Below are 27,933 nucleotides of genomic sequence, written 5' to 3'. Positions count from 1 at the left end.
AGTGTTGGACTTGGATCAGCAGGATAAGCTGATGTTTAAAGGCATTTGAGTCTCGCTGTATGAGAGTCCAGTTATTACTCAATATTAATCAAACCTCTGTAACTTTGCTTCACTTCAGCAGCATCAGCTCATGTTCATGAAGCAGGTATGGAGGAGATCCAGGCCCCAGATATCCAGAGGCCCCAGAGTACAAGGACCCGAGGAGAACCACCAAAAGGGGGGGAATCGCCAATCGGCCACCAAGAGTGAGCCGGTACATACATGAGCGCCCAGCCCCAGACGACAAGGACCACCAACACACCAACGTCTGAGGGCATCAGCCACCGGCAGGGAGTGTGGTGAGGGGAGATAGGCCTCCGTACTTTGGAGGGCCTGAGATGTACCCAGAGAGGTGGAGTCTAAGACCCAACCTGACACATAGACACAGACGAACAGGCGCACGCGGACACCAACGTGCATTCCCACCCCATATGCACAACCAAATACTCGGCACTCACCCAACGTGTAGACAGACACAAATAGAAACTGCACAGACCGTCGCACTCCCCAAACATACTCTATATCCCAAGTCCAGGTACCCCCGCCCTCAGAGGGGCAAGCCGCACCTAAACCCAGGAGATGTAACCCTTCTCTCTGGGGCGGAGGCAAGCGGACCACCTCTTTGATTAGAGCTGTGTCTCTAGTCAAAGCAGAGATGGAACGATGCCACTTTTTATGTCCGATATCGATATGAATCCAATATAGTCGATTTTATAATCAAACGTTTTTTTAATATCTTGCTGCATTTTGTATAAGTTCATACTCAAGTTTAAAAAATCTAAACACTAAAGCTGTTCAGTTATACCTGTCTGCAAAAACACACTGCAGCCAAAACATTAGACAATACTGATCTTTGTATTTTGATGCGGACGTCAAAAACTCTTTGGTTGTGAATAAAAGAAGTGCAACATCAGCACAAAATAATGTTTCTATTGAACAACTAACACAAACAGGTTGTAGAATGGAGCCTTTTATACTCACAGCTGAACAGAAACAACATCCAGAGTGGAAAACAGTGCAAACAACTGCAAACAGGCTTCATGACACTCATGTTTGATCAGGATGGATGTCAGTGTGAGCTGTTTCTATCACATTTAACCTCACAATCAATTTTGTCTCATTTCTATACAAAACTTAACACAAGTATGAAAAAAGTGTTTTTGATTGTTTTGTTTTTTGAACCATGAAACTGTTTAACAACACAGTTTGATTCAAAGTCAAACTTGAGTCTGTCCATCGTTCGGTCAGACTGAGCAATGACAGCACACAGACGTAGACAACAGCTCTCTGAAACACCAAACTCAGGTCCTGTTGATGCTGATATACAGTGACACAGTTACATGGGTGATTCATCCTTTTAACTTTATCTTTAAACAGCTGCAGCTGTCACTGACAGCGCATGTGGTGCTTTAACCTTTGGACTGTTTTCATCAGTTAATTATGGAGTTACTACAAAGAGTGAAGCTATAGGATGATCTGTCTGCTGTCACTGGGTGGTGCTGAGGTCTGAATCTGAGGACGGCTCCTGTAATCACAACGAGAACACAATCATCACAAACTGAAATATAAAGTTTATCTCTCAAATCTGAAATAAAGCTGATCCTTCTGTCCTCACACACTCGGGAGTGTTCTTCTCTTCTCTTACATTTTTTCAGTCCTACAGTTCTGCTGACAGCTGACATATGAGCTGTTTATTTAAAAAAAGCCTTATATACTAACAGATGTTCCTATATCATGTTCACCTTTGAGTTGTTGGAGCTTTATAAATGGACATCTGCAAAGATGAGATGATGGAGCAGGTTTCAGTCCTGGTTCAGTCTGCTGCTGCATCCTGGTCACAACATACAGAGGTGGTATCAGCACTGGTATCAGCACTGGTATCAGCACTGGTATCAGCACTGGTATCAGCAGTGGTATTGAACAAGAAATATTAATGCTTCAAACTATTTGTCGTAAAGGATGGAAGCTGTACAGAGTTCTGCACATGTGTCTTTGTGAACATACCTCATTAACAATATTTCAGACAGTTTTTAACCTGAATATTTGCAACAAACTCAGTATAAAAAATACAGTCAGCGCTAAAAAATTAATCAGTGGAAAAATTAAACAAACATTTTAACTAGTGATGTGACGTTCTGTATCGAGGCTTCGAAGCTTGTGTCGAGTAATGGAGGGGGCGTTTCCGCGATGCACGTATCGAGGCTTGCTTCATTTATGGGAGGAGCTGAAAATGATGACGTCCGAAGCCTCGCTGCCCGGCTGTACCACGTGACTGGTTCATGAAGTGGTTCGAACTTTGCTGCGAGCTATGACAGATATAAACCCCTCAGACTCCATTCAAAATGTGGGTGTTTGATGGAGAGTTGCGGTTAGTGAGAGTTTGGAGGTTTATGAGAGTGAGGAGAGAAAGTCAGGAGAGAATGGAGCCAGCTAAGAAGAGGAGGATGTGCTTTGTCTTTATTGTCTTTCCTCAGGAGAACAATCTCAAATAGATGAAGACCTGGTTAGCATGGTGATCGAGGACTCCCAGCCATTTAGCATTGTGGAGGACAAAGGATTTAAAAGATTTGTTAAATCATTAAAACCTAGCTATGTTCTCCCCACTAAAAAGGTCATAAAAGCAGTGGAAATTTAGTTTTTACAGAATAAAATGTGAACAGGCACGTTACAAAAGCACAACCACACCCCAACCACACCTCACCTCACAGTAAATGATCATTTCCATTTTAAGCATTTCCAAATGATCATTTTCCATACTGCCAGTACAAATATACACAGTATACTGCCATCACTACAATATAGATGTTTTACACACTCCTTTTGTTGTTGACATTTACAGGCTGTGTGCAAAAGGCCACACTCTTCAAATTCATGCCAACTAATATTTTTACGTCCAGTAGGTGTCCTACTAGAGCAAATGAAGCTTCAAGAAGCTTTGCGCTGGGGTGAACCAATTGGATGAAAAGCTTCAGTGCTTCATGAAGCTTCATCTGCCCATCACTAATTTTAACTTAAGCTGCCAAGAGGAAGTCGTTGGTTTCAGTAAATATCGGGCTACTTTGTATCAATAGGTAACTTCACATCTGAGCAGACAAGCATCACATGTGGAGTTCCCCAAGGTTCCATCTTGGGACCCCCTCTGTTTAACATTTACATGCTCCCACTGGCACAGATTATAAAGAACAACAAAATAAACTACCACAGCTATGCAGATGACACACAAATATATATCACAATGTCACCAGGAGACCGAGGCCCTGTACAGGCTCTTGGTAAATGCATTGAGGAAATTAATGACTGGTTGTGCCACAATTTTCTCCAGCTAAACAAAAACAAAACTGAGGTAATAGTCTTTGGCGCAAAAGAAAAACGATTACAGGTCACCAGAGAACTTCAATCTATACACCTAAAAACCACAAACCAGGCAAGAAATTTGGGTGTAGTGATGGATGCAGACCTAAACTTAGAAAAACACTGTGGCGGAGGCGTGGCCCCGGGCGCGGCTGCAGGGGAGGAATGGAGCAGAAGGCTCAACGGGGCGGCGCTGCGAGGGCGGTAAGGACAGCTGATGGTGATGGTGTCTGATGATGGTTTCCCTCCCCTGTGTTATAGTGAGACGGAGAGGAGCGCCGAGTGAAAGGAAAAGAGAGACACACATCAGCTGGGTTGGCGAGCTGTCAGTCTATGCGACCAACTGAACTGTGACAAAATCAATAAATGTGGATCTTGGCAATACATACCTGCGTGTGCGCGTGTCTGTGCCTAGCGTATTCCACAAACACATTAAGACAATAACTAAGTCAGCTTACTATCACCTCAAGAATATTTCAAGGACAAAAGATCTGATGTCTCAACAGGACCTGGAAAAACTAGTCCATGCATTCATCTTTAGTAGGCTTGATTACTGTAACAGCATCTTTACAGGTCTACCTAAAAAAAATCAGTCAGACAACTACAGCTCATTCAGAACTCTGCTGCTCGAGTCCTCACTAAGACCAAAAAAGTGGACCACATCAGTCCAGCTCTGAGGTCTTTACACTGGCTGCCTGTCCGTCAGAGGATAGACTTTAAAGTTCTGATGCTGGTCTATAAAGCTCTGAATGGTTTAGGACCAAAATACATCAATGACCTCCTGACCCAGTATGAACCTTCCAGATCCCTCAGGTCATCTGGATCCGGTCTTTTATCAGTTCCCAGAGTCAGAACCAGACACGGAGAAGCTGCATTCAGCTTTTATGCTCCTTATATCTGGAACAAACTCCCAGAAAGCCTCAGATCAGCTGAAACACTCAGTTTATTTAAATCCAGGTTGAAGACTCACCTGTTCTCAGCTGCATTTGAATAAAACACCAAATCCACACTTTTAAGCTTAAATTTCAAAACTTACATTTTAACTACTGATTTTATCTACTGTTCTGATTTTATCTGTTTTGATTTTATATACTGTTTTGTTTGTTTGTTAATTAGTTAGCTTGTTTTAATCAATTTTAAATCATGCTTTTTATTTGTTTTTGTTTCTAATGTCTCTGTAAAGCACTTTGAATCACCTTGTTGTTGAATTGTGCTATACAAATAAACTTGCCTTGCCTTTGCTATTTGATCAGTTTTTACAGATTAATGAGGAGTTACTGAAGTGCCAGGTTTTTAAAGTTGGTGTTACTGTCTTTACGCATGTGGAGACTGAAAACATGGTGCTGTTTAATAAGATATTTAATATTCAGCTCTGCACAGGAGCTGCAGCGGGGTGCAGCCTGTTGCCTTTACAGTATAACACTTGTAATAAAAGTACAGTAACGGTAATTAGTGACTGAGCAGCCCGGGGCGTTTCTCTTGATTTCTTTAGTCAGGGTAAATTCATTCACCTGCACGGGTTAGCTAAACAAACCCTGACGGCCGAGTGCTCATCTTAGCTAGCTAGGTCTCAGGACCGAGCTAAGGACGGTAGTTACGGAGTAGCTTACAAACACGTTTAACTTACCGAAAAAGTGCAGCGGGGCCTCGGGTCCTTCTGTCGGGTAGTCCAGTTTACTGAAGAACACCTCAGGCTGTCAGGTTAAAACACTCGGTCGTCTCTTCGTAGCGTAAACGCTGGCCGTCCTCTCAGAGCCTACCTCTATCTGCTATTCCCGAACAGAGATACGCAAGTTTCTCCGTGACTGCAGCTGCCGGTCAAAGCTGCTATGATGACGTTACACCTAGGGTTGCCAACTCCCTGAAAAATAAATAAGGGACACCTCGTGGCCAGGGCCGGGCGACCCAGTTGTCTTCACCCTTCCCAGTGTGGTGAATTTTCTAGCTCTTTTTTTGTGTGTGAAATTATTTTTTTAACCATTTGACTTGAAGTTGATTTAAGTAGATGCATATTCTATTCTTTGTGATATGAACACATGTGAAACAAATGATCATTTAGCCATTTATTTTTAGCTCAAAATGACAACATTAACACAGTAAAACAGGTCTCTTTCTTAAACAGAAGCCTGTCATGCTTAACTTTTGAGAATATAAGTAAATCTTTCTTTAAAAGCACTCTGTCCTGCTTAACTTAAAATAATAGAAAACAATAGAAAGAAAAATATTCTTGTAACAGTGCACATTTAGTGCATTTAGTACAATTGGCTTCAGTTGAGGTATTATTTCAGCTTTTCTAATGCTAATCAGCTGCTCCTGTTTGTAAACCCGCCTGTTCCCATGATTACGCATCTTAACTCATCATCATTATTCATCTATGTATTACTTTTATGTATTAGTCATCAATTTGTTGTAATCATCTATCCTTGCAGTTGTTTATTACACAAAATAAATTATATTATCACACTTCTGGCCACATAGCGCTGATATTCACTGCACATGCCCATATTAACTTTTTCCAGCCAGGTGTTTTCCTTTTCCCATTCTTCCCTTTCTCTGAGGGGAACAAACATTGCTGCTCTAATGCTGGGCTCACACTGTGCGGTTTTAGGCCCATTTTGAGCCGATTTTTGAGTCGTGCGACCGTTTTGGTGATCGGACCGATTTTGGCCTTCATCGTGCGTCGTGTAGTATACGTGGGGTAACGAGAAGTGATTAACACCTCACGACCAGCTCCCGATCATCAATCGCTCGTGAGGGTGTCACCACAGGCGCTCACACTGCTCACGCGCAAACACGTAAACGTTGGTGAAAAAGACGGCGCAGCACGGCTGTGCAGCGTGTGATCTGGACACAAGCGATGGAGGCACAACTTGTAGAACTTTGGAAAGCTCATCCGAGCCTTTTCGATGTGGCCTCACAAAATTATCACGACCACAACAACCGTGAAAATAGTTGGATTTACACTGCTGCTCAATCACAGCTGCCTGATCAATGTTTTTCATTAGCAATTTAGCAAAGTTGATGGTAGTGGTGTGTCTGTGTGAGTGAAAGACAGAGAGCGAGCGACAGATTTTCTGTTATAACCTTCATGTTATGGAGGCACAGTGTGAGCACTCAGGTCGCATCAGAGCATCGGGCGGTATAGTGTGAGAGTACATCGTGACATACGAACGTCTAACCCCTGTGAGTCAATCGTGCAGTTTGAGCAGGAGCTGAATAACGCGACTGAAAAAATCGCACAGTGTTTGCCCAGCTTTAGGTGTACTGTCATCCGAGACTTGCACCGCAGAGTCGGCGTTTGTTCCCCTGTTGGCCATGCTTCTTGTTGTGGTCATCTGTTGTCTTCCGGTATTTTCTCCGCAAGCGACCTTTCCTCGACCAATGAGATGAGCGGTAATCTGAATTGTCATACTCGAATTGTCATAAGTGTGCTGTCAGCTCATTGGTCACAAAGCAGGAGAGGGGCTGGGAATTATGTTTTCAAACAAAGCGTTAATTCCATTAACATTTATAGACTACTTTTGATTCTCACTGTATTACGGGACAAAGTGCGTCCCTTATTAGCTCAATACGGGACGTGTACTTTTGTTTCGAAATACGGGACGATTCCGTATTTTAAGGGACGGTTGGCAACCCTAGTTACACCCCATTTTAACATCACCGCTGTCGGAATTAGAATCAAACTTGGACATAAATCAGCGTGATGAGAACTATTGATAAGAAAAGAAAGAATCTTTGGAAAAATATCTGAGGAGAATAAATTTATTTTAGTCTGTCCCCAGTCCCATCCGCTAACATGGAGGAGGCGGGGTTTATGACCTATACTGCAGCCAGACACCAGGGGGCGATAGAGGTGTTTTGGCTTCGTTTTTGGGGAGCTGTCACTTCGTTCTGCATCCTCCTGAGGACCCGGACTTCGTGGTCTATGTGGGCCGGGTCCTCAGAAGGTCGGGTAGGCCAGAAGTAAACGGCTATGAAATGGGACGGTCTAGCCTTCAGATTAGCATCACCGCTGTCTCGGTGGAGTTTAATAAACTCAGCTGTCTGCTCCTTGCTATCTAAAATATAACAGGACACTGGAGTAAACTCTCGACCATCTCACACTTCTGCTTAATCAGTTTTCTGTTTGACGTTTATTCAGCTGTGTGAAAACCACCCGGGGGATTAATACAGTGGCTTGTAAAAGTATTCGGCCCCCTTGAACTTTTCCACATTTTGTCACATTACAGCCACAAACATGAATCAATTTTATTGGAATTCCAGGTGAAAGACCAACACAAAGTGGTGCACATGTGAGAAGAGGAATGAAAATCGTACATGATTCCAAACATTTTTTACAAATAAATAACTGCAAAGTGGGGTGTGCGTAATTATTCAGCCCCCTTTGGTCTGAGTGCAGTCAGTTGCCCATAGACGTTGCCTGATGAGTGCTAATGACTAAATAGAGTGCACCTGTGTGTAATCTAATGTCAGTACAAATACAGCTGCTCCGTGACGGCCTCAGAGGTTGTCTAAGAGGATATTACATGCTTTTTCCAGCGAAAAGTGAAACTAAGCAGAGTGTTTGATCGAAACGTAAAGTGTGTGTGACGTCTATATAAATGACTAGGCTTCCTGTTTTGTGCTTCAGACCTGGGGTTGTGTTCAGGTCTCCATATACGGATATGTAAAATAAAGATCATTTTTAAAGTAAAAAGACCGCTTTTGAGCCGTGTCTTTTTGGCCGTAAAGAATACCAAAGGACCGGAATTTAATAACATTAAAACCAAACAATAAATGAGCAAAGTAGTGCATGGTAAATATAGATGACAAATACAAAGTGCAATATAGAAACACTGGGTAAAAAGAAATGAACAATTAAAAAGGAGGATAAAAGATGTGAGCAGTAGTTAAACTGTAGAAATAAATACATAATAAACAAACAAAAATAGATAATAAATGAAAGCCAGGTCTGAAAGGTGAGTTTGGCTTTAAAAGCATGAAAACACACTGCTGTCTTCAGGAAGGCTGCTCCAGTAACAGAAAGTCATCTACATGTGGGTTTAGTTCTGACTTTAGGGACGAGTAAAAAAAATAAAATAAAATAAAAACATCTGTCCAGACAACCTGACAGTCAAAAATATGAACTCAGGAACTTAAAAGGAAAATTGTGCGGACTTTGAACGTCCACATCAAGATAAACTTACAGATTTAAGAGTCAAAAAGTGTCAAAAAGTCTGTATCCTTACCTGAGAGTTTCAAGTTTACAGTCAGGACTCTTTAGTCCAACACACAGCAAATCCAATCCTGAATCCTGCAGGTAGTTCGAGCTCAGGTCCAGCTCTCTCAGATGATTGGATGGGGAGCTGAGAATTTCAGACAAAGCTTCAAAGCTTCTTTTTGAGAGTTTACAATCTCTCAGCCTGAGGAAGAATAACAATGGAGACATATTCTTTTATTCATCTAGCATTATTAAACATATTTGTTCATAGATTCACTTACAGCACTTTCTTGGATGCTTTGACCACTGGCAGCAGCTTCAACAATGCCTCCTCTGAACGGGAGTATTTCTTCAGGTCGAACTCATCCAGATCTGATGACAGTAAGATGAAGACCAGAGCCGACCACTGAGCAGGAGACAGTTGATCTGTGGAGAGACGTCCTGATCTCAGGGACTGTTGGATCTCCTCCACTAGAGAACGATCATCCAGTTCATTCAGACAGTGGAACAGGTTGATGCTTTTCTCTGCAGAGAGTTTCCCACTGAGCTTCTTCTTGATGTACTGGACTGTTTCCTGATTGGTCTGTGAGCTACTTCCTGTCTGTGTCAGCATGCATAGAAGATCCTGATTGGTCTGCAGTGAAAGACCCAGGAGGAAGCGGAGGAACAAGTCCAGGTGTCCATTTGGACTCTCTAAGGCTTTGTCCACAGCACTCTGGTAGAAGTCTTTTACAGTAAGTGTTTTCTGGAAGATTTTAAAGAGAGGAGATTGTTTCTTAAGCAGGTTGACTCCAGAGTTGATGAAGGTCAGATAGACATGAAGAGCAGCAAAGAACTCCTGAATGCTCAGATGGATGAAACAGTAAACAACGTTGTTGAACATGTGGCACTCATCAGCTTTAAAGATCTGTGTGAACACTCCTGAGTACACTGAGGCTGCTCTGATATCGATGCCACACTCTGTCAGGTCTGATTGATAGAAGATCAGGTTTCCTTTCTGCAGCTGATCAAAGGCCAGTTTTCCCAGAGACTCAATGATCTTCCTGCATGAATCTGTCTCATCATACTTGATGTCCTTCGTTGTTAGGTGAAATAGCACAAGGCGTATGTAGAGCTCTGTGAGAGTCTTAGGCAGATCTTCGCTCTCTTTGTTCTTCATGACAAACTCCAGAACTGTAGCAGTGATCCAGCAGAAGACTGGGATGTGGCACATGATGTGGAGGCTTCGTGATGTCTTGATGTGGGAGATGATGCTGCTGGCCTGCTCCTCATCTCTGAATCTCTTCCTGAAGTACTCCTCCTTCTGTGGGTCAGTGAACCCTCTGACCTCTGTCACCATGTCAACAATGTCACGAAGGATCTTATTGGCTGCTGCGGGTCGTGTGGTTATCCAGAGGCGAGCAGAGGGAAGCAGTTTCCCCCTGATGAGGTTTATCAGCAGCACATCCACTGAGGTGGACTTTCTAGGGTCAGTCAGGATTGTAGTTTTGTGGAAGTCCAGAGGAGGTCGACACTCATCCAGACCATCAAAGATGAACACAACCTGGAAGTCTTCAAAGATGTAGATTCCTGCTTCTTTGGTTTCAGTGAAGAAGTGATGAACAAGTTCCACCAAGCTGAACTTTTCCTCTTTCCGCAGATTCAGCTCTCTGAAAGTGAATGGAAACATGAACTGGATGTCCTGGTTGGCTTTGTCTTCAGCCCAGTCCAGAGTGAACTTCTGTGTTAGGACTGTTTTCCCAATGCCAGCCACTCCCATTGTCAGCACTGTTCTGATTGGTTTATCTCTTCCAGGTGGGAGTTTAAAGATGTCTTCTTGTCTGATGGTTGTTTCTGGTCTGTCTGGTTTCCTGGATGCTGTTTCAATCTGTCTGACCTCATGTTCATCATTGACCTCTGCAGTCCCTCCCCCTGTGATATAGAGCTCTGTGTAGATCTGACTCAGGAGGGTCGAGTTTTCTGTTGTAGAAATCCCCTCGAGCACACACTGGAACTTCTGCTTCAGGTCTGACTTGAGTTTGAGCTGACACTCAGTGAGAATCTCTGCATGAATAAACAGCAAATGACACAAATGAGAAAACTGCATTCTGGTTACTGTGGTTATGTGTTCAGTTCACTGGACTCTTGGTGTCATGATCCGAGTGAGTCTGAGTAACTTTCCACAGCATCAGCTCTCCTCCCCTGGGTGGAGCCCTCCTCACTCCTCCCTGCTCCTCACCTGTTGCCAATTACTCCGGCAGTATCTATGAGCAGCACTCACAATGAACCTTCTCCAGATTGTGTGCTTAGCACAGTCAGTTCTCTGCCTCACATTTTGTCTTGTGCTCCTCAGCTTGTTTCGCGTAACCCTCTTTTCCTGTTCCCTAGTCGGCACCTGGATACATCTTCCAACTCTCGCCATAAGTCACGCCTCAGGATTCTGGCCTGCCACTGCTGGGAAAACTCCCTCTTGCAAACTGCCATCCTCACCTGCCTGCCTCCCTGTGCACCCACATCTCACTCTGTACCCAGATTTAATTCATCTCCTCCTCCAGCTGATCTCCACCTGCAGCCACGTAACACCTCTTAGTTTTTAAATCTTGGACTCATTCACTACACTGTGGACCACTCTGATTATTATCTCCTTTGTTCCAGTGATCCTGGATAGTTTCTATTCGCCCGATTCTGCCCCTGTTGTTCCTTTGACCTGCCTCAGCTTATGTTCTGGCCTCAGCTCTGCACTTCTCATAATACCTCGCTTGCTGTTGAATTTAGCCGTGATTCAGCTTTCTCCGTCAAGAAATCTAGTAAAATACATTTCTGTTAAAAGTCACTCAGCCTCCGTTTTTTGGTTCTGTGCTTGACTCCATTCCTTTTCATGAGCCATTGAGCCCTGACACTTGGGTTATAACTGAGGGCAGGTTTTATAGAGACACATTCGATTTAATTATGTTTATTTATACAGCACCAAATCAATACTAGCAACATTTCACATATTACATAAACAACACTATGGAGCCAGTGATGAATAAATATGTAGAATAAATGAAAGAATTTCAAGTATAAAAGTTTTTTTTATTAATTCCTCCAAATAACAACAACAGTCACCCCAATGTGCTTTATATTGTAAGATAAAGAACCTACAATAATACAACAGAAAAAACCCCAACTATCTTTTTGGGTCCTGAAAACTGAAGGCTCTGCCTCCCATTCTACTTTTAAATACTCTGTGAACAACAAGTAGGCCTGCAGAGCGAAGTGCTCTAATAGGGGGATATGGTACTACAAGGTCATTAAGATAAGATGGGGCCTGATTATTTAAGACCTTGTATGTGAGGAGCAGGATTTTGAATTCAATTCTGGATTTAACAGGAAGTCGATACAGGAGAAATCTGCTCTCTCTTTCTAGTCCCTGTCAGGACTCTTGCTGCAGCATTTTGGATTAACTGAAGCCTTTTCAGCGAGTTTTTAGGACTTGCTGATAATAATGAATTACAGTCATCCAGCCTGGAAGTAATAAATGCATAAACTTGTCACGGCTGGGGCAGCAGTCGTGCGGTGGAGTTAAATGAGGACCCAAGTTGCAGACAGTGGTGGAGATGCGAGTGAGGTTTTATTTACAGTGAACAAACCAAGGTGAGGGCAGAACTAAACATAAACCTAAACTGGAAAAACTACAGTGGCTTGCAAAAGTATTCGGCCCCCTTGAACTTTTCCACATTTTGTCACATTACAGCCACAAACATGAATCAATGTTAGTGGAATTCCAGGTGAAAGACCAACACAAAGTGGTGCACACGTGAGAAGTGGAACGAAAATCATACATCATTCCAAACATTTTGTACAAATAAATAACTGCAAAGTGGGGTGTGCGTAATTATTCAGCCCCCTGAGTCAATACTTTGTAGAACCAGCTTTTGCTGCAGTTACAGCTGCCAGTCTTTTAGGGTCTGTCTCTACCAGCTTTGCACATCTACAGACTGAAATCTTTGCCCATTCTTCTTTGCAAAACAGCTCCAGCTCAGGCAGATTAGATGGGCAGCGTTTGTGAACAGCAGTTTTCAGATCTTGCCACAGATTCTGGATTGGATTTAGATCTGGACTTTGACTGGGCCGTTCTAACACATGGACATGTTTTGTTTTAAACCATTCCATTGTTTCCTGGCTTTATGTTCAGGGTCGTTGTCCTGCTGGAAGGTGAACCTCCGCCCCAGTCTCAAGTCTTTTGCAGACTCCAAGAGGTTTTCTTCCAAGACTGTCCTGTATTTGGCTCCATCCATCTTCCCATCAACTCTGACCAGCTTCCCTGTCCCTGCTGAAGAGAAGCACCCCCAGAGCATGATGCTGCCACCACCATATCTGACAGTGGGGATGGTGTGTTCAGAGTCATGTGCAGTGTTAGTTTTCCACCACACATAGCGTTTTGCATTTTGAACAATAAGTTCCATTTTGGTCTCATCTGACCAGAGCACCTTCTTCCACATGTTTGCTGTGTCCCCCACATGGCTTGTGGCAAACTGCAAACGGGACTTCTTATGGTTTTCTGTTAACAATGGCTTTCTTCTTGCCACTCTTCCATAAAGGCCAACTTTGTGCAGTGCACGACTAATAATTGTCCTATGGACAGATTCCCCCACCTGAGCTGTAGATCTCTGCAGCTCGTCCAGAGTCACCATGGGCCTCTTGGCTGCATTTCGGATCAGCACTCTCCTTGTTCGGCCTTGTTCGATTACACACAGGTGCACTCTATTTAGTCATTAGCACTCATCAGGCAACGTCTATGTGCAACTGACTGCACTCAAACCAAAGGGGGCTGAATAATTACGCACACCCCACTTTGCAGTTATTTATTTGTAAAAAATGTTTGGAGTCATGTATGATTCTCATTCCACTTCTCACGTGTACACCGCTTTGTGTTGGTCTTTCACCTGGAATTCAAATAAAACTGATTCATGTTTGTGGCTGTAATGTGACAAAATGTGGAAAAGTTCAAGGGGGCCGAATACTTTTGCCACTGTAACAGACAAACCTGAAAACATAAGGACAGCGGGGAATACACAGAGATGACACAAAGAAGGCTGGATAGAGAGACGAGTAGTAACACTGATTAACACAGTAATGCAGACGACACAACGAGGAACACAGGCAGACACATACTATAAATACACACAAGGTAATGAGGGAATGACACACAGGAGGGGAGCACAGCTGATCCTAATTCACAAGACGAGACACAAACCTTCAAAGTAAAACAGGAAACAGACTGTTTTACAACACAAACTCGGGGACACGAACAGAACACAGAGGAAAGACACAGGTAGAGATCAACCTAAGAACTAATACAAAATCAGAATTAACACAAAGTACACAAGGTGATACCAAAAATGAAACAAAACGCTGAACGACCCAGGACCATGACAGAACTAGTTTTTCAGCGTCACTCTGAGACAGGATATTTCTAACTTTAGAGATGTTGCACAAATGGAAGAAAGCAGTCTTACATATTTGTTTAATATGTGCGTTGAAGGACATGTCCTGGTCAAAAATGACTCCAAGGTTCCTCACAGCGTTACTGGAGGCCAAGGTAATGCCATCCAGAGTAAGAATCTGCTTAGATACCATATTTCTAAGATTTTCAGGGCCGAGTACAATAACCTCAGTTTGATCTGAATTAAGAAGCAGAAAGTTAGCGGCCATCCAGGTCTTTATGTCTTTAAGACATTCCTGCAGTTTAACTAATTGGTGTGTGTTATCTGACTTCATGGACAGATGGAGCTGGGTATCATCTGCATAGCAGTGTAAATGTATGCTATGTCTTCTAATGATGCTGCCTAAGGGAAGCTTGGTAACGGGAGCGTTGCCAGCAGAAGGCTGAAGTGGAATCTCCCAGAAAGCTGCAGAAGAAAAAACGTGAGCTGAAATGGTGGATTTCAGTCAAATAAGGAGAACTGTGGCTTTCCTCCAACCTTTGACCAATCACCTTAGTGTCCTGTTTATCAACCATAATAAAAAGCATTTACTGTGTGGGCATTTTTTTGTTTGGGTCTCCAAACAGCAGAAAGAAATGGCAGCCATTTTTTTAACTTTACCTTCAACTGGTAAATAGATTTAAGAGAAAGCACTTTGATCATATTTGTGACGTGTCCCAAACTGTTGTTGTCGCCTCATTTATGTTGATAAAACAGCTCTAAAACCAATCTGACAATATAAATCTGTAAAATGGGCAGAAAACCTGCTGCTGGTCCCATTTTAATCAAACCAACCCAAAGAGCAGATATTCATGTGTGTACACAGGAGGTTATTTGTGCAGATGCATAAAACATAAACTGTTGGCTTTCTGCAGTCTCTCACTCCTGAAAGTGTTGGCAAGTGTTTTGGATTTATTATTTATATGGATTTTAATGGCACCTGTGTAATGTTAACTAAGGTTTTTATTGTTTATGTATTTTTTGTTTAGTCATTCCCTGACTTACCTGTGGGTTCTGGGATGGTTTTATTTAAATTCTCCAACAGATCATTCTTGTTTATCCTCCCCAAAAGATTTTTAGTGACTTCAAAAGTGTTGATAGAGTAGGTATCAAACATCAGATCCACTATGTTCGTCCTCTCTGCATTCTCCAGTTTACTCACTGGGATTGCTGGTAAACCTTCTACAGACCCGTTCTTCAGATGCCACTTAAATTTTTCAAAGTCATCACGTCCCAAATCCTCCAAAGTCCCCAGAAGGATTTCTTTAGGTGTCGTCATCTTTTACCCTGTAAGGACCCGATAAACAAAGACTGTAACAACAGCTGGAGAGGTAATTGTCTGATTTATCAGAATTTAACTTGATTCTAACAGCAGTTCATCACTACCACCAATAAATTTCTTAGGCTCAGAATGCAACAAAATTGCACATGAAGAAGCACATAGAGAAGTATCCAAGTAACACTTTGCTACAATATAAAACAAACTATTATAAATAAAGAAAATATATAAACTAAATATATACACTACCCGTCAAACGTTTTAGAACAGCCCAATTTTTCCAGTGTTTTTGTCACGGTTTGCGAGCCGTGTGTAAATTATTAAAGGACCCTTTATGCAGGCAGCTCAGATGCAAGTGAGTTTATTCATCACATGGTGATACAAACAGAAATGGCGAAGGTGAGCATGGAAACTAAGCAAAAACCTAAACTGGGAAAACTAACAGTACACGAATATGAAGAATTACACGAAGGGAAGACGAAAACACGGAACACAAGGGGTGGGAGCAAAGCACCACAACACATCACTATATAGTAGTGATGGGTCCAGCAACACTGATGCACCGACGCTTGTATCAAGCTCACAGAGCGAAACCTGTATCGGTGCGTGTGTCGCTTTAAGAAAAAGTCACGTGATCGATACAGCTGCTGTATCGATCATTACCAACGCGCTAAACTGTGTTTAAAAGGTACCGCATCTGCATCTGTCAATGGGATGAGTCGCCACCAAAAAACCCCCCAAAAAACCAAAATTACTCTCGCAAAGATAAAAAAAAAACAAAAAAAAAACATCTCTCCATAACAAAATTGAGCTTGAAAGAAAAAAACAATGTTTCTGCTGTGTGGGATCATTTTGATCTTTTAACTGCAAATAAGGGAATAGTTTGTCTGTCTTTGTTTCAGTGTAATCTATCAGAATAGGAAAAACAGCAATGTGACTTGCAGTGTAAATTATTTATTTTCTATTCTGCTGAGCTTTGTTACACAATCAAAAGCACCTCCTCAGTGTTCAGGCATTACAGAACCAAACATGAAAATGAGGAGACAAACACACCGAGAATGAACACAGGTCGGCCTATATTGACACTGAACTGCTTTATCATCATTTTTTAATTAACATGCGTTTTATTATTTTGAAATCAAGCACCTAGGAAGTCTGTTCTGGACCATGCAGTCCTGAGTTTTATTATAACGGACTGCCAACCCCTTAGTATTGTGGAGAGTGTCGGAGAGAAACATTCCAAGATCAGAGGATCCTTTAACGTACTGGGGGAACAGGAAGACATCTTATCTGAACCTTTTCCACCTGGCTTTACAGTTTTTGTGTACCCCAGCTTCATCTGTGCCTCTGAATTTTCCAAAGCTGGGGAAATGCACCTTAGAACACACATGCATCAACACTACAATGAGCGGGCGGAGGGAGGTTTTGGAGTCTTCTCACACCCCCGTTCTCTGCGACAGGCACGTGCAGAGGGGGGGGGGGGGGGGCTAGAGGGGCTTGAGCACCCGCCCCTTTCCTGATGGGTGCCCAAGGTGCCCTTTTGTTGAGGCAACTTTTAAAAAAAAAAAAGTATTTTTTTTTTTTAATGTGTGCGTGCGTGCGGAGTCCTGTCTGTGCCCTTCAACAATAATATTTAACTATTAATCACAGTTTTGCTAAATAAAAGGATCTGGCTTGCATCAGTCACATGATCACATTTAACCAATGATCGCCCTCGACGGCAGAACGCGCTGGTTACGAGCCGGGAACGAGCTCACAAAGAGCACGCGCATTTGTTGCGGTCCGGAGCTGTAAGAGAAACACAAGTTAACTCAGAGACACAGACTGATGCGACAAACCCAGTAAGTAGCTGTACAGCGTACACTGTAGTGTGTAGCACACAGGAGTATTAGCTTATTACGTACACGTTGGTAAGTTGTCTTGTGGCAATTTGACGAACTGAAACAAACGAGCGTGCTGTGTGTGCAACAGCGCGACAAACATTACCTGTCCTTTTATTAACTGCACATGTAGTGCTGGTCACAGCTGCTGGCTACCTGTGTAAGGCTGTCATGGGTCTGTAGCTCTGTCACCGTTTTAGTGAACATATTTAGTTTTAAAGTAAGTTACAGAGCATTTCCTGCCCTTCTGGGGGGATTATATTTCACTAAAAAACGATCTAATATGCATGTCCACATAATTATGCATTATTATAATTATAATATATTAAAAAACACGCTGTATTTTAAAGAACATACATTAAGATGTAGATTATATTAGATTTATATTTTAAATAAGACAAAATTTGGATTTTACAGCAGTAAAATGATTGTATCTCTATACATGTAATAAGCTTTGCCCTGCACAGAGTGGATAGTGAAACAAATGGAATCATCATAAATACATTATTTCATATTTATTACTTCCCCCTCCTCATTGCTTTATTATTGTAGCTCTAGTAATAAATAATAATGTAAGGATTCTGGATCAGCACCATGATGCCCATAGTATATACAGTATTCTGAAGAAGGTCTAAAATGTCAGTGTGTTGCACCAAAATATTTAAGTAATTATCAGTTTTAGTTCTTAGAGTGTACCTCAAAGCACACTGTGTTCTGTTGATCTTATGTGCTGCACAATAATGTTTAATATTTAGTATTTACTGTTATATTACTATATATCATTGTGATGTTGTTTATTGTATTGCTCTCGTTTTCTTCTGCTTGTTTTCTTTTTTCTTTCTCAACAGGTGATCCAGGTGATTGATGTATGTGTGTGTGTGTGTATATATATATATATATATATATATTTTTTTTTTTTTGTCTGCTTATTTAGTTGGTTTTTGTTTTTTTGCCCTTTATCCCTGTCCCAGGACACAGCTGGGAGTGATTGACAAGATGAGACAGAGGAAACGCAAACTAAACACACTGACATGAGACACGGACCTTCACCACAAAGCAGTAAATACATAGACTGAGGCTACGTCCACACGTACACGGGTATTTTTGAGAACGGAGATTTTCCGTTTTTGTTTTCAAAAATAATCCCGTCCACACGTAAAGGCAGAAATGAAGGAAAACACTGCTAGGAACATGCCAAAGCAACAGGTGGAGATATATTCCTAACCGTGCAGAAATGCTGGCCAATCAGAAGTCTAGAAGCCTCGGTGGGAAAAAGTAAACAAAGCTGGGGCATAGAAGGAGAACCAAGTCGTATGTGTGGAGGGACAGTAACTGTGTGTATATGTAATCATTTAAACACTGCAGAAAGTACAATTAACACTAATAGTATAATAATAGTACCTGAATTGTACGGAGCCCCTCTGATGACATGGTCCAAAAATAAATAAATTGTGGCCACAAAATACCCTCGAAATACTATTTTCGAGAGCACGAAATGGGTATAACGTGGCAACGAATTACGCATTTGTGGCAACATCATATTGATACAATTCCTGGACAGCTGCGTAGAGACACAAGCATGAGAGTAGGCTAAACCTATACACCGTGGACAGAGACGGTATGAGTGAGTTTTATTTTAGGCTGGGAATGAGCTACAATGCATTTTGAAAAGCCTGCAATGCAAGGAACCATTATTACGGAGAGACATTTAAACAGGATACTGAGAGCCCAGTTGCTTTACAGGGCCTGGACGCCGGGATAGATTTTATTGTCAACCAACTGCAAGGGCCTGGGAAGGATCACGGTTATTGGTCAAGTGTTTCGTGCCCACAAATTAGCATTTCGTGCGCACGAAGTAGTATTTTGTGGCCACAATTGATTTATTTTTTGGACCATGTCATCAGAGGGGCTCCGAAGAATTGGGATACAGCCTCTGAGATAGAAAGTGTGCGACCGTGAACTCGACTCTCTTTATGACACATACACACACAGACACACACACAGACACTTGTTTTCAGATTTTAGTGAGGACACCAAAAAGCCTCAAAAATATCCTCAAACTCGTGAGGACGGCCATTTTGTGGGACTCTATTAGCCCACATAGTAGCATACCAACTCTTTGTCCTCACAAACATGTCTAAACAGGTACACACACACACACACACACAGACACACAAACAGGTTTGTCAGGTTCCTCGGCTCGTTCTCTGCGTTCAGTCCATTGAAGGTGATTATTGAGCCAATCACAGCTACAGAGCTCACTGTGACTCTTCTTCTCTCTACAGTCACACAAACAAACACACTCAGAGACTCTGACAGCAAAACTACAACAATGTGGTGTTAACACTCACCCTGCCTCAGCTCCACCGTCCTCCTGCTGCTCTGACGGAGGCTCAGCTGTTTCTCTTCCTGTTCCCACCTGCTCGGGTGGCTCCTCCCCTCTGCAGTTACAGGAAATCAGGTGTGTGTGTCTCTTGTTGAGACTGGTTCTTCCTGCTCTCTATCATCACATTGGGTGTTTCCAAATTCAGGGAGAGGATGCTTCGAATGCCACATTTGTAGGAAATTGTATCACATGGACGCGACGAAGGCTGTTCAAATTTGAAGTCTTCCAAATGCGTCCTTCATTTCCCTGAATTTGAAGGATGGGTCAGGTGTGTCCTTTGTGGCCCAACATATCCCAGGATTCATTGCGGGCCATACAGGAGATATTTTTCTGATAATGATAGTGATCGAAGTGGGAGTTAATGCAGGAGACGAACACTTTCAAATGTAAGTATATGAAAATCTGGTGGTGCAAAAGTTTTTATAGCGGGTGTGTTGTTAGGCTCTGGGCATCTGCATAGACATGTTCTTTTTTTGAGAATGTGAGGACAAACTTGAAAGAGAGACACTGTGAGAGTGGACACATCCACACTGCTGCTGCATCTGTGCTCACCACGATGGCCTCCTTCAGAGAGATGGAGGACTCACTCTGTCTTCTGGCTGATGTAAGTGTTCAGCTTTGAACAGCTGTCGTTCCAGCTGCTTTTAACTTTGTAGTTTCACATTTGTACAGACTTTATATTTTTTATAGACGTGTCATAAACCAGTCCTTAAATCATTTTCATTATCACAGATACAGTCTACACTCTGCATCATGAGCTGGTCAATATCGCAAAAGTTGTAATTCGTTTCATGTTTCATGTAAACTGCTCTGAGGTCACAGTGACACCAGCAGATGTAGTTACAGCCTCTCTGTCCCCACAATCCCGGCCCACGTAGACCGCAAAGGCCGGGTCCTCCGAAGGATGCAGCCGACGAATTGGAACACAGCTCATGTCTGACAGCAGTTTGAAGAGGAAATGGATTCTGTTCTGTTCTTCACTCATCACCTACCTGACAGCTGACACCTCACACCTGTTTCTCAGCTGCAGGTCAGACAGAAGGACACACAGAGGATGGAGGGAAGGAGGATGGATCTGCTAGTCTGAAAGTTGGTATGTCAGTTTCTGGTCAAGTTTTTGTTCAACAGGAAACATAAACAGAAGCAGGATTCATACCAGCCTCCACTTGAACAGCAGCCTGCTTAAACTGTCTGCGTGTCTCTAGCTGATCTCTGTCTCCTGCTGATGTCACAACGTCTCCGTTTTATTTGAACACTGGAGGTGAAGATGGCAGATTGTTGGCTAAAATGGATGTCTGTGGCATCCTGCATTTAATGTTCAGCATCTTTGTGAAAAACCCTTTAAAAGTTGTTTAACATGTCCAAAAATCCAAAACTGTTACAGATTACAAAGATGTTGTTTCTATGGGCTCAGGCTGTACTTGCTAGTTCACATTTCGGTAGTAATGTTGATGATGAGGATCATTATTTGTCATTGCTTTAGTTTTTATTCCACTGTTTCAAGGACATGCACTTAGTAGGGACAGCGGACTGGACAGGTCTTCAGTCTGTCTCGCTCTAAGACAGCTGGGTTAGGCTCCAGCACCCCCGCGACCCTGAAAAGGATCAGCAGAAGTGGATGGATGGAGGGTCAGTTTGTCAACATTAGAAAAACAAACATACTACCTGCCTTAAATGTGAAATGGACGGGCTTTATGTTTGCTCGTTGTTTGCTAAAGAGACTTTTCTGCAGCATTTCTCTCCCGACTTCTTTGTAGCACCTTTCACTGTCACACATTTGATCTTTACAGCAGGGCTGTGCCATATCATATACCATACTATAGAATTTTGACATAGTAGCTATATAATGTTACTCCTACTTTATAGATCTCCATCACCCGATCCTCCGAAAACCTCTTGGAGTTGGCAGCACTCGACTGAGCCATTTTGTGCAGAAGAAGATTAAAATGATGCTTTAAACTCCAGATGTTATCTGAGCTCAGATCCTAAAGCCAGACCTCTGCATCTTCATTCTTGTGGAAAAGCAGAGCAGATGTTGTTTTCAGGAGGATGCTGCTATAATGGCTTTAGTTCCTTGCAGGTAATTATGACGACAGCGGAAGCAGCAGGAACAACAAACAGCCCAAACTAACAGACAAAATATTAATGAAAGTCCAACCCAATCTCCTCCATCCCCGTATCCTCCACTATTTGCATCTTCATCTGTGAAACCTGCAGAGCAGAAACAGTGTGTGGACAAAGTTAGCCGGTATGCAGACATGTTTGCTTTTGTTACAGGAGTTTGAAACACATCTGCAGCTCATTCAGAGGCTTTGGGGCCGTACACACTTCATTTTAAATCAGTACAGCCGATCTCACAGCTGCTGGATGTTTCTTTGAATCATAAGAACATTAAGACAAACAAGATGATCATGAAAATCATATTAATGATTGATTTGGCCTACGTTTGATGCTGAACTGCAGTAGCTCCTGACATTGTGCTTTTATTTCGTCTGGATTAGTTTGCAGCACTGCTGCACAGTTTACATTAAAGTGCACTTTTGCAGAGCAGACGACCCCCTGCACGACTGATGGGGTGAACCAAGGCCCTGCATCAGACAAAGAAGCATTATTTCAACTGTGAGTCATGCAAAGCAGCTCTAGTAGAGTCCTGTAAATGAACAGACTGGATCCCTGTAACGTACCACCTCAGTGACCAGTGGAAACATTCAAATGTTCAGGTAGTCATCCTAACTGACTTGGGGTTTCTGCCAGTGTGTTACAAGTGAAGCAGCTCGCCTGGTCTACACACTGGGACTCGTTTCTTTAAATCACCATTAATACAGTTTCAGCTGCTGACACATTCACTAGTGGGTAGTAATTAAAGCATGCTGCACCACTCATGAGTGCTATCATTCAGCACTCTCATTCATTTGTCTTAAAGCTGGTAATTAAACTCCCTGATGCCTCACTCTGTCTCACTCTTTTCTGTGTGTGAGAGAAAGAAGATGCAGCTGTGTTTCTAACAGCTGCTCTGGAGGAAGCCCTGCAACTCTAGAATCTCACCTGAGTCTGTGACTGTGAGCTTGATGGAGTGCCTGAACTCCTTGATGACTCTCTCACCACAGATGCTGTGGTTGGTTGGTTCACTCACTATGTATTAACAGACCTCTCTGCATTGAATCATATCTGTTATTAATCTCTGTCTCGCTTCCACAGCATGTCTTCATCCTGTCTTCCTTCTCTCACCCCAACCGGTCAGCAGATGGCCCCGCCCCTCCCTGAGCCTGGTTCTGCTGGAGGTTTACGTTGAAACCAAGCACACCATTGTTTTTCTTGTGACATTACCAATAAGTTTGATGTGTCACATGGCCCTCTTCCTATTGAAAAAACAAAAGTTGTATCCAAGATGGCCGACTTCTAAATGGCCACCATGGTCACCACCCATCTTGAGGAGTTTGCCCCTCACATATACTAATGTGCCACAAACAGGACTTTAATATCACCAACCATTCCCATGTTATTACGGTGTATCCATATAAATGGCCCACCCTGTACTTACATTATAACCAATCCGCTCCTTTATCCTCACTTAAAATATTTTTACTGAACTATTGTAATATTTGCTGCCATTGCTGCTGTCCTCTTGGCCAACTTACTCTTACAAAAGACATGTTTAATGTTAATGAGATTTTTTTTTAACTAAATAAATAAAGGTTATATAAAAGTCGCTGCCAAAAACTGATCGCGGCTTCTACCTTGTTACACGAATGTTGTTTGTGGCTCAAGATGACTTTATGTCATCCATGAGGGAAGCATTTGACATATGTTTCACATATTATAGCCCAACAAGTTACTTATAGCAGTTTAAATACGAGCAATCACTTTTTGGCAAATACCAGAAATCAGTTTTTGGCAGACAATCACTTTTTGGCACAACACCGGTGTCTAGCAGGTTTTATATTTTAGAAAGTTTAAAGCTCAGCTTAATAGAAGTAGTGTGGTCGTGAGTTTTGCATAAACAAATTTGTGCAAACCTCAATGAAGTGAAGCAACATTATAAAGAAGAGTGAGCCTAAATGACTCCCCAATGATGTGAGAGACTGATAGTCATACAGAAAACAATGACTTTGAGCTGTTGCTGCTAAACGTGCTTCTACAAGCAACTGAATCTTGGAGTGCACTTTGGTTTGTCTGCTCATAAATTGGTGGTTCATGATGATAAATGAACTTCTGAACTGGTTTAACATCAGTGCAGTGGCTGGTCCATTCCTTGATGTATATGTCAACGTTCAAAATGAGCCATTTAAATCAGCTGTGTTGGATCAAGGACACATCTAAACCCTGCAGGACAGCGGCCCCGAGGCCTGGAGTTCCCACCCTCAGTGCAGTGGAAATAGTCTCGTGCCAGTCTTGGTGCTGCCTTTGAGTCTATATTGCCGAACACTGTGCGCACACATTTTTTTCCTTCCTAAACAAACACACATTTGTAAAGGAAAATTTAAATTGAACTCACAGTTGGCGGTTAATCGTTATATAGTTTAGATGTACACCGAGAGACGCATTTAGTGGGACTTTTACACCGCCACAGATTTTCTTCTTCTTTTTTGTTACATTATTGACATATACTAGATATTTTAACCTAAGCAGCAACAATCATGTCTCTGGTACAGGCACTTTCCACCATGCAGGTTAAGCTAAAATGTGACTTGAAACAAATTCTGGGTTTCCGTTCCATAAAGGTTCATTTCATCTGGTAAGTTAGCCCCTGAGGTAACAGTCTATGTGAACATAACATACTCACTGACTCACACTCAACTTGACTGATAGTGATTTCCTGAATTAGGCAAAGCGCACAGAGGAAATTCATTTGCATATGTTTGTTTTCACAATCACTGAAATCCAAGTTAGGCATGTTTCCCTTTGTTGTTGTTGTTCTTGACACGAGTGCTTCAGTTATTTTCTCATCAGTATGTTAGGACAGAAAGGATTCTGTTGTGGATTTATGATCATCTCACGTGTGTCCATCTTTCAAACTCTTAGATTGTGTAGACATTAATGCAGCTGTCAGACTGTAGGCCAGTTTCTTTGCACTGTAAGCATTGATTGGATGCTACTGTAGCAATCAGTGCTTACACAAAACGTCCCTGCGTAAACCCTCAGACACACAACAAACAGATCAATAGTATCTGAAATTCAGAGTACGGATCTTTTTACACATTTCTCACAGAAAATCACCTAAATCGCTTTCGTGTGAGATGCACATCATGTTTGCCTCATAAAGACTTGCCCTGTATGTATTCATTTCTTTTGACTTTCACGTGGAATTGTCACCTAATATAACAGGTCCATCAGTAAATGGTGTCTATCTTCAGTTTCTGTCTCCTAGACTTTGTCCCTGTCAGGTTACAGCTGAATAGATAGTCATATCATGCAGAGACTGCATCGTACTATAATGCTCGTATGATCGCGTTTGTCATAAGTGGACTGGTCTTGTTGAAACTTTGCATAAACCTTGCCCAGTAAACTGTGAGTGCTAACATTTCTATGGCATATGCAAATACTTTAGACAAATCCCACAGTTGTCTATATTTGTATATTTGACAGTTTAATGAAGCATTTAGAAATCAAAGGTCAGATTAAAATGCTGTATCACAATAGAATGTGATATCACACAATACAATATTTTTAATATCACACACAGCATGAAAGCTTGCTAGTGTATATTATAAAAATATTACAGTATGTTGGTATAACTTTATCCCCTCCTAGTTTTTAAGATACAAATTTTGGCCCACACTGATTTGTGATCATATTCCTCTGTCCACTAAATGAAGATGGAGGCTCTGCTCTTTATTTCTGTGTTTCTCTGGAGAATCCTGGTAACATGATGGCTTTCTGTCTCTAAACACACACGAGCTTAACTCCGAATGAACATGATCAGAGTTCATTGAACCAACTCTGATCAGTCTTTTCTAAGGGTTTCAAGCCTTTCTTGTTCGAGCCTCTCTTTGTTGTTGCTACAGTTATGTGTAATTATTAATAGTATTGCAGATGTTAGCCTCTGCCTGCAGTGTTGATGTGGGTAAAGGCTTTAACCATGGATTAGCGGCAGGTCCCAGCTTGTAAATTGTGGAGCATTAATGCCCACTCCAGCTCCTGTAACCAAATATAAACAGTTGGGATGAGAGTTAGCTCAAGCCACTACAACAGCCAGCAAGAATGATCTGTTCATGCTAGCATTAACAGTGCCTATACACATAGCGACACACGGGGGAGGGGCCTAACTAATAACCAAGATGACTACAGGCTTGGAGGTGCTAAAAGTCAGATATACCAGGAGCAGTTTGGGCTTTAGAACAAATTTTGTGTAATTATAACAATATGTAATTTAGGACCTGGTTACATATGATGCTGCTGATTTTTTAAATCTAATTTTTACGTTGCATTAATTTCTTTTTGTCAGACAGGGAATCAAACAAGTTCTGTTTTCTCGAATGAATCCCACTGTTATTTGTTTGTCCTACCAACAGGGATGTTTACATGGTATTCATGACTGCTGCACCTGATGACTTTCACAGCTTGAGGACTGCAAACATTTCCCAACAAGACATGAGTGGTGGGGTGATCGTTGGTATTCCTGATCAGGTGAGGATCTGTTCCCATCAAACCACCAAAACCAGTTGTTCAGGATGTTTACAGGATGAAGAATCCCCAGTTATTCTTTGTGGTTGGAATGTGCCTACATATGGCTGTGTGGGATTCTGGCTTACTTTAGGGTCAGAGCAGTTGGTATGTGGAGCAAATACTGACACAGTCAGAGTGGGCAAACCAGCAATAGGCTTGTTGTCATACCTGGAAGTCTGAAAGCTCCCGATGCTGGATGGTCTTTCTAGTTTTTAATGACAGGTCGTCTAACAAAGCTTCCATGAGGTGCTATAATGGAGACTGTCCTTTTCAAGGAGTTTCTCATGTCTTATCCTACTTTTTTCTTTTTTTTAATTAACAGGAGTGAGAATTTGAAATCCTCTATATTGACATGATTACATTTCTTCTATTAAATGAGAAGTACATTTTGAACACAGTATAGTGAACACAATATCCAAGAAGCTAAATCTGGTGAAATGGTTTCTTTAGCTGTCAGCTTGAAAGGCTGATTGGGGTATTTTTGTCACCTTGCATGCGGGTGGCATGGACACCCGACTTTTGTGTGCATTTATCAAAAAGCTTGGATGATTTTGAAGATCAGTGGCATTCAACTCATGATCAGCGTTCAAGTTTTCTTAAAATCTTGTAACATGATAACTAGAAAGAAGACAGCTAGGATTTTCAAACTGATCCATAGATGGATCTACTATGAAGCTGAGGGACAGCACTGCTTAAAAGATCCTTTTTAAATGACTCCAGCTGTCTGATTTAATGAGACCACGTGTGCTCAAGTTTCCTGCTCTGACTCGGCCTCAGAATGTCTAGAGGCAGAAATCAAGCACACTCAAAGGAAATAAGCGTATCAGTGGGCATGTGCTCAGCACGCAGAGTGGGAGTGACTAAAGGTGCCACTGCAGAGCATCGCAGTTGTTTCGTGTGATTAAGTTGTGTGTTTATGAACCTGTGAGTGTTAGTCCTTTTGGCAGGATGACTCGCATGAAGCTGTTATAACTGTTTGTGCATGTTAAAGTTATGCCTCAGTTCTTTGATACCATGTTGGTAGGATTATTTGGCACTAAGTTAATAGCAGTGGCTGTAATCTCCCGCAGTCATTACATCCAGCGGTATTACAAATAAAGGACTTTTCTATTGTTTAGTTTAACTGTGGCTAGCTTGCCATGTCCGTGCCTTATGATTGGCAATTTGTATGACGTGCTATTTAGGCAATATATGAGCTATAGTGACCCCTTGTGGATATTGTGAGATATTGCTGTGTTGAGTACATTATGTTTTCAATTGTTTTTCTAGTTATTTGTGACTCTACTAATGATAAAATTGCCTGTTTCTGTTTCCAGAAAACCATTGCTCATAGTCCCACATACTATACAATGATAAGTTCAAGTATGGCTGTACCTAATTTGGATTAAGCCTGGCAAGCACTTTGATGTAAACATTTCTTCTGTGGGACTTAAAGACAGTTAACCCAACTCCTGGACTGCTGCAGTCTTCCTGACAGAAAGCTTAGGCCAGGCTTGTATGCCCAGTATATATATTCTATAACGTGTGTAACTACTTCGTTTAGTTGTTTTTGTTTGGATTTAGTTTTGTTTTTTTTCTTTTCAGTGTATTTCAGTGTCAGTAATTTGTGTAGTGCTCACTCACATTTTCAACTGGAAAAGACCTGCAATAGAAACGTATTTAGGAGCAAACAAGTGAATGAAAAG

General features: G+C 42.0%; 2 protein-coding genes and 1 long non-coding RNA gene across 3 annotated transcripts in view; all 3 read right to left on the bottom strand.

Annotated features, from left to right (window-relative positions):
• Nucleotides 1–27,933, bottom strand: part of LOC147302918 (protein NLRC3-like) — an 86,081-nt gene that overhangs the window by 10,662 nt on the left and 47,486 nt on the right. The window lies entirely within an intron of this gene.
• Nucleotides 1,124–8,192, bottom strand: LOC147302920 (uncharacterized). The gene is made up of 3 exons (XR_015127242.1): nt 3,497–8,192; nt 1,782–1,870; nt 1,124–1,564 (listed from the first exon to the last, which is right to left on the bottom strand). It is a non-coding gene; the product is annotated as an uncharacterized LOC147302920 (long non-coding RNA).
• Nucleotides 8,615–15,316, bottom strand: LOC147302919 (NLR family CARD domain-containing protein 3-like). Its single transcript, XM_086284455.1, has 3 exons — nt 15,043–15,316; nt 8,872–10,633; nt 8,615–8,792 (listed from the first exon to the last, which is right to left on the bottom strand). Exons 1-3 carry the CDS (start codon nt 15,314–15,316, stop codon nt 8,615–8,617), a joined length of 2,214 nt encoding a protein of 737 aa, XP_086140581.1.

The sequence above is a fragment of the Aulonocara sp. 'chitande type north' Nkhata Bay genome, linkage group LG23, assembly GCF_057382095.1.
Source record: "Aulonocara sp. 'chitande type north' Nkhata Bay isolate Kocher_YH1m ecotype deep benthic linkage group LG23, A_spYH_male_GT1.1, whole genome shotgun sequence".
NCBI classification, from domain to species: domain Eukaryota; kingdom Metazoa; phylum Chordata; class Actinopteri; order Cichliformes; family Cichlidae; genus Aulonocara; species Aulonocara sp. 'chitande type north' Nkhata Bay.
Note: the sequence above shows the minus strand (reverse complement) of the source record. Positions and strands in the feature narration are given on the sequence as shown.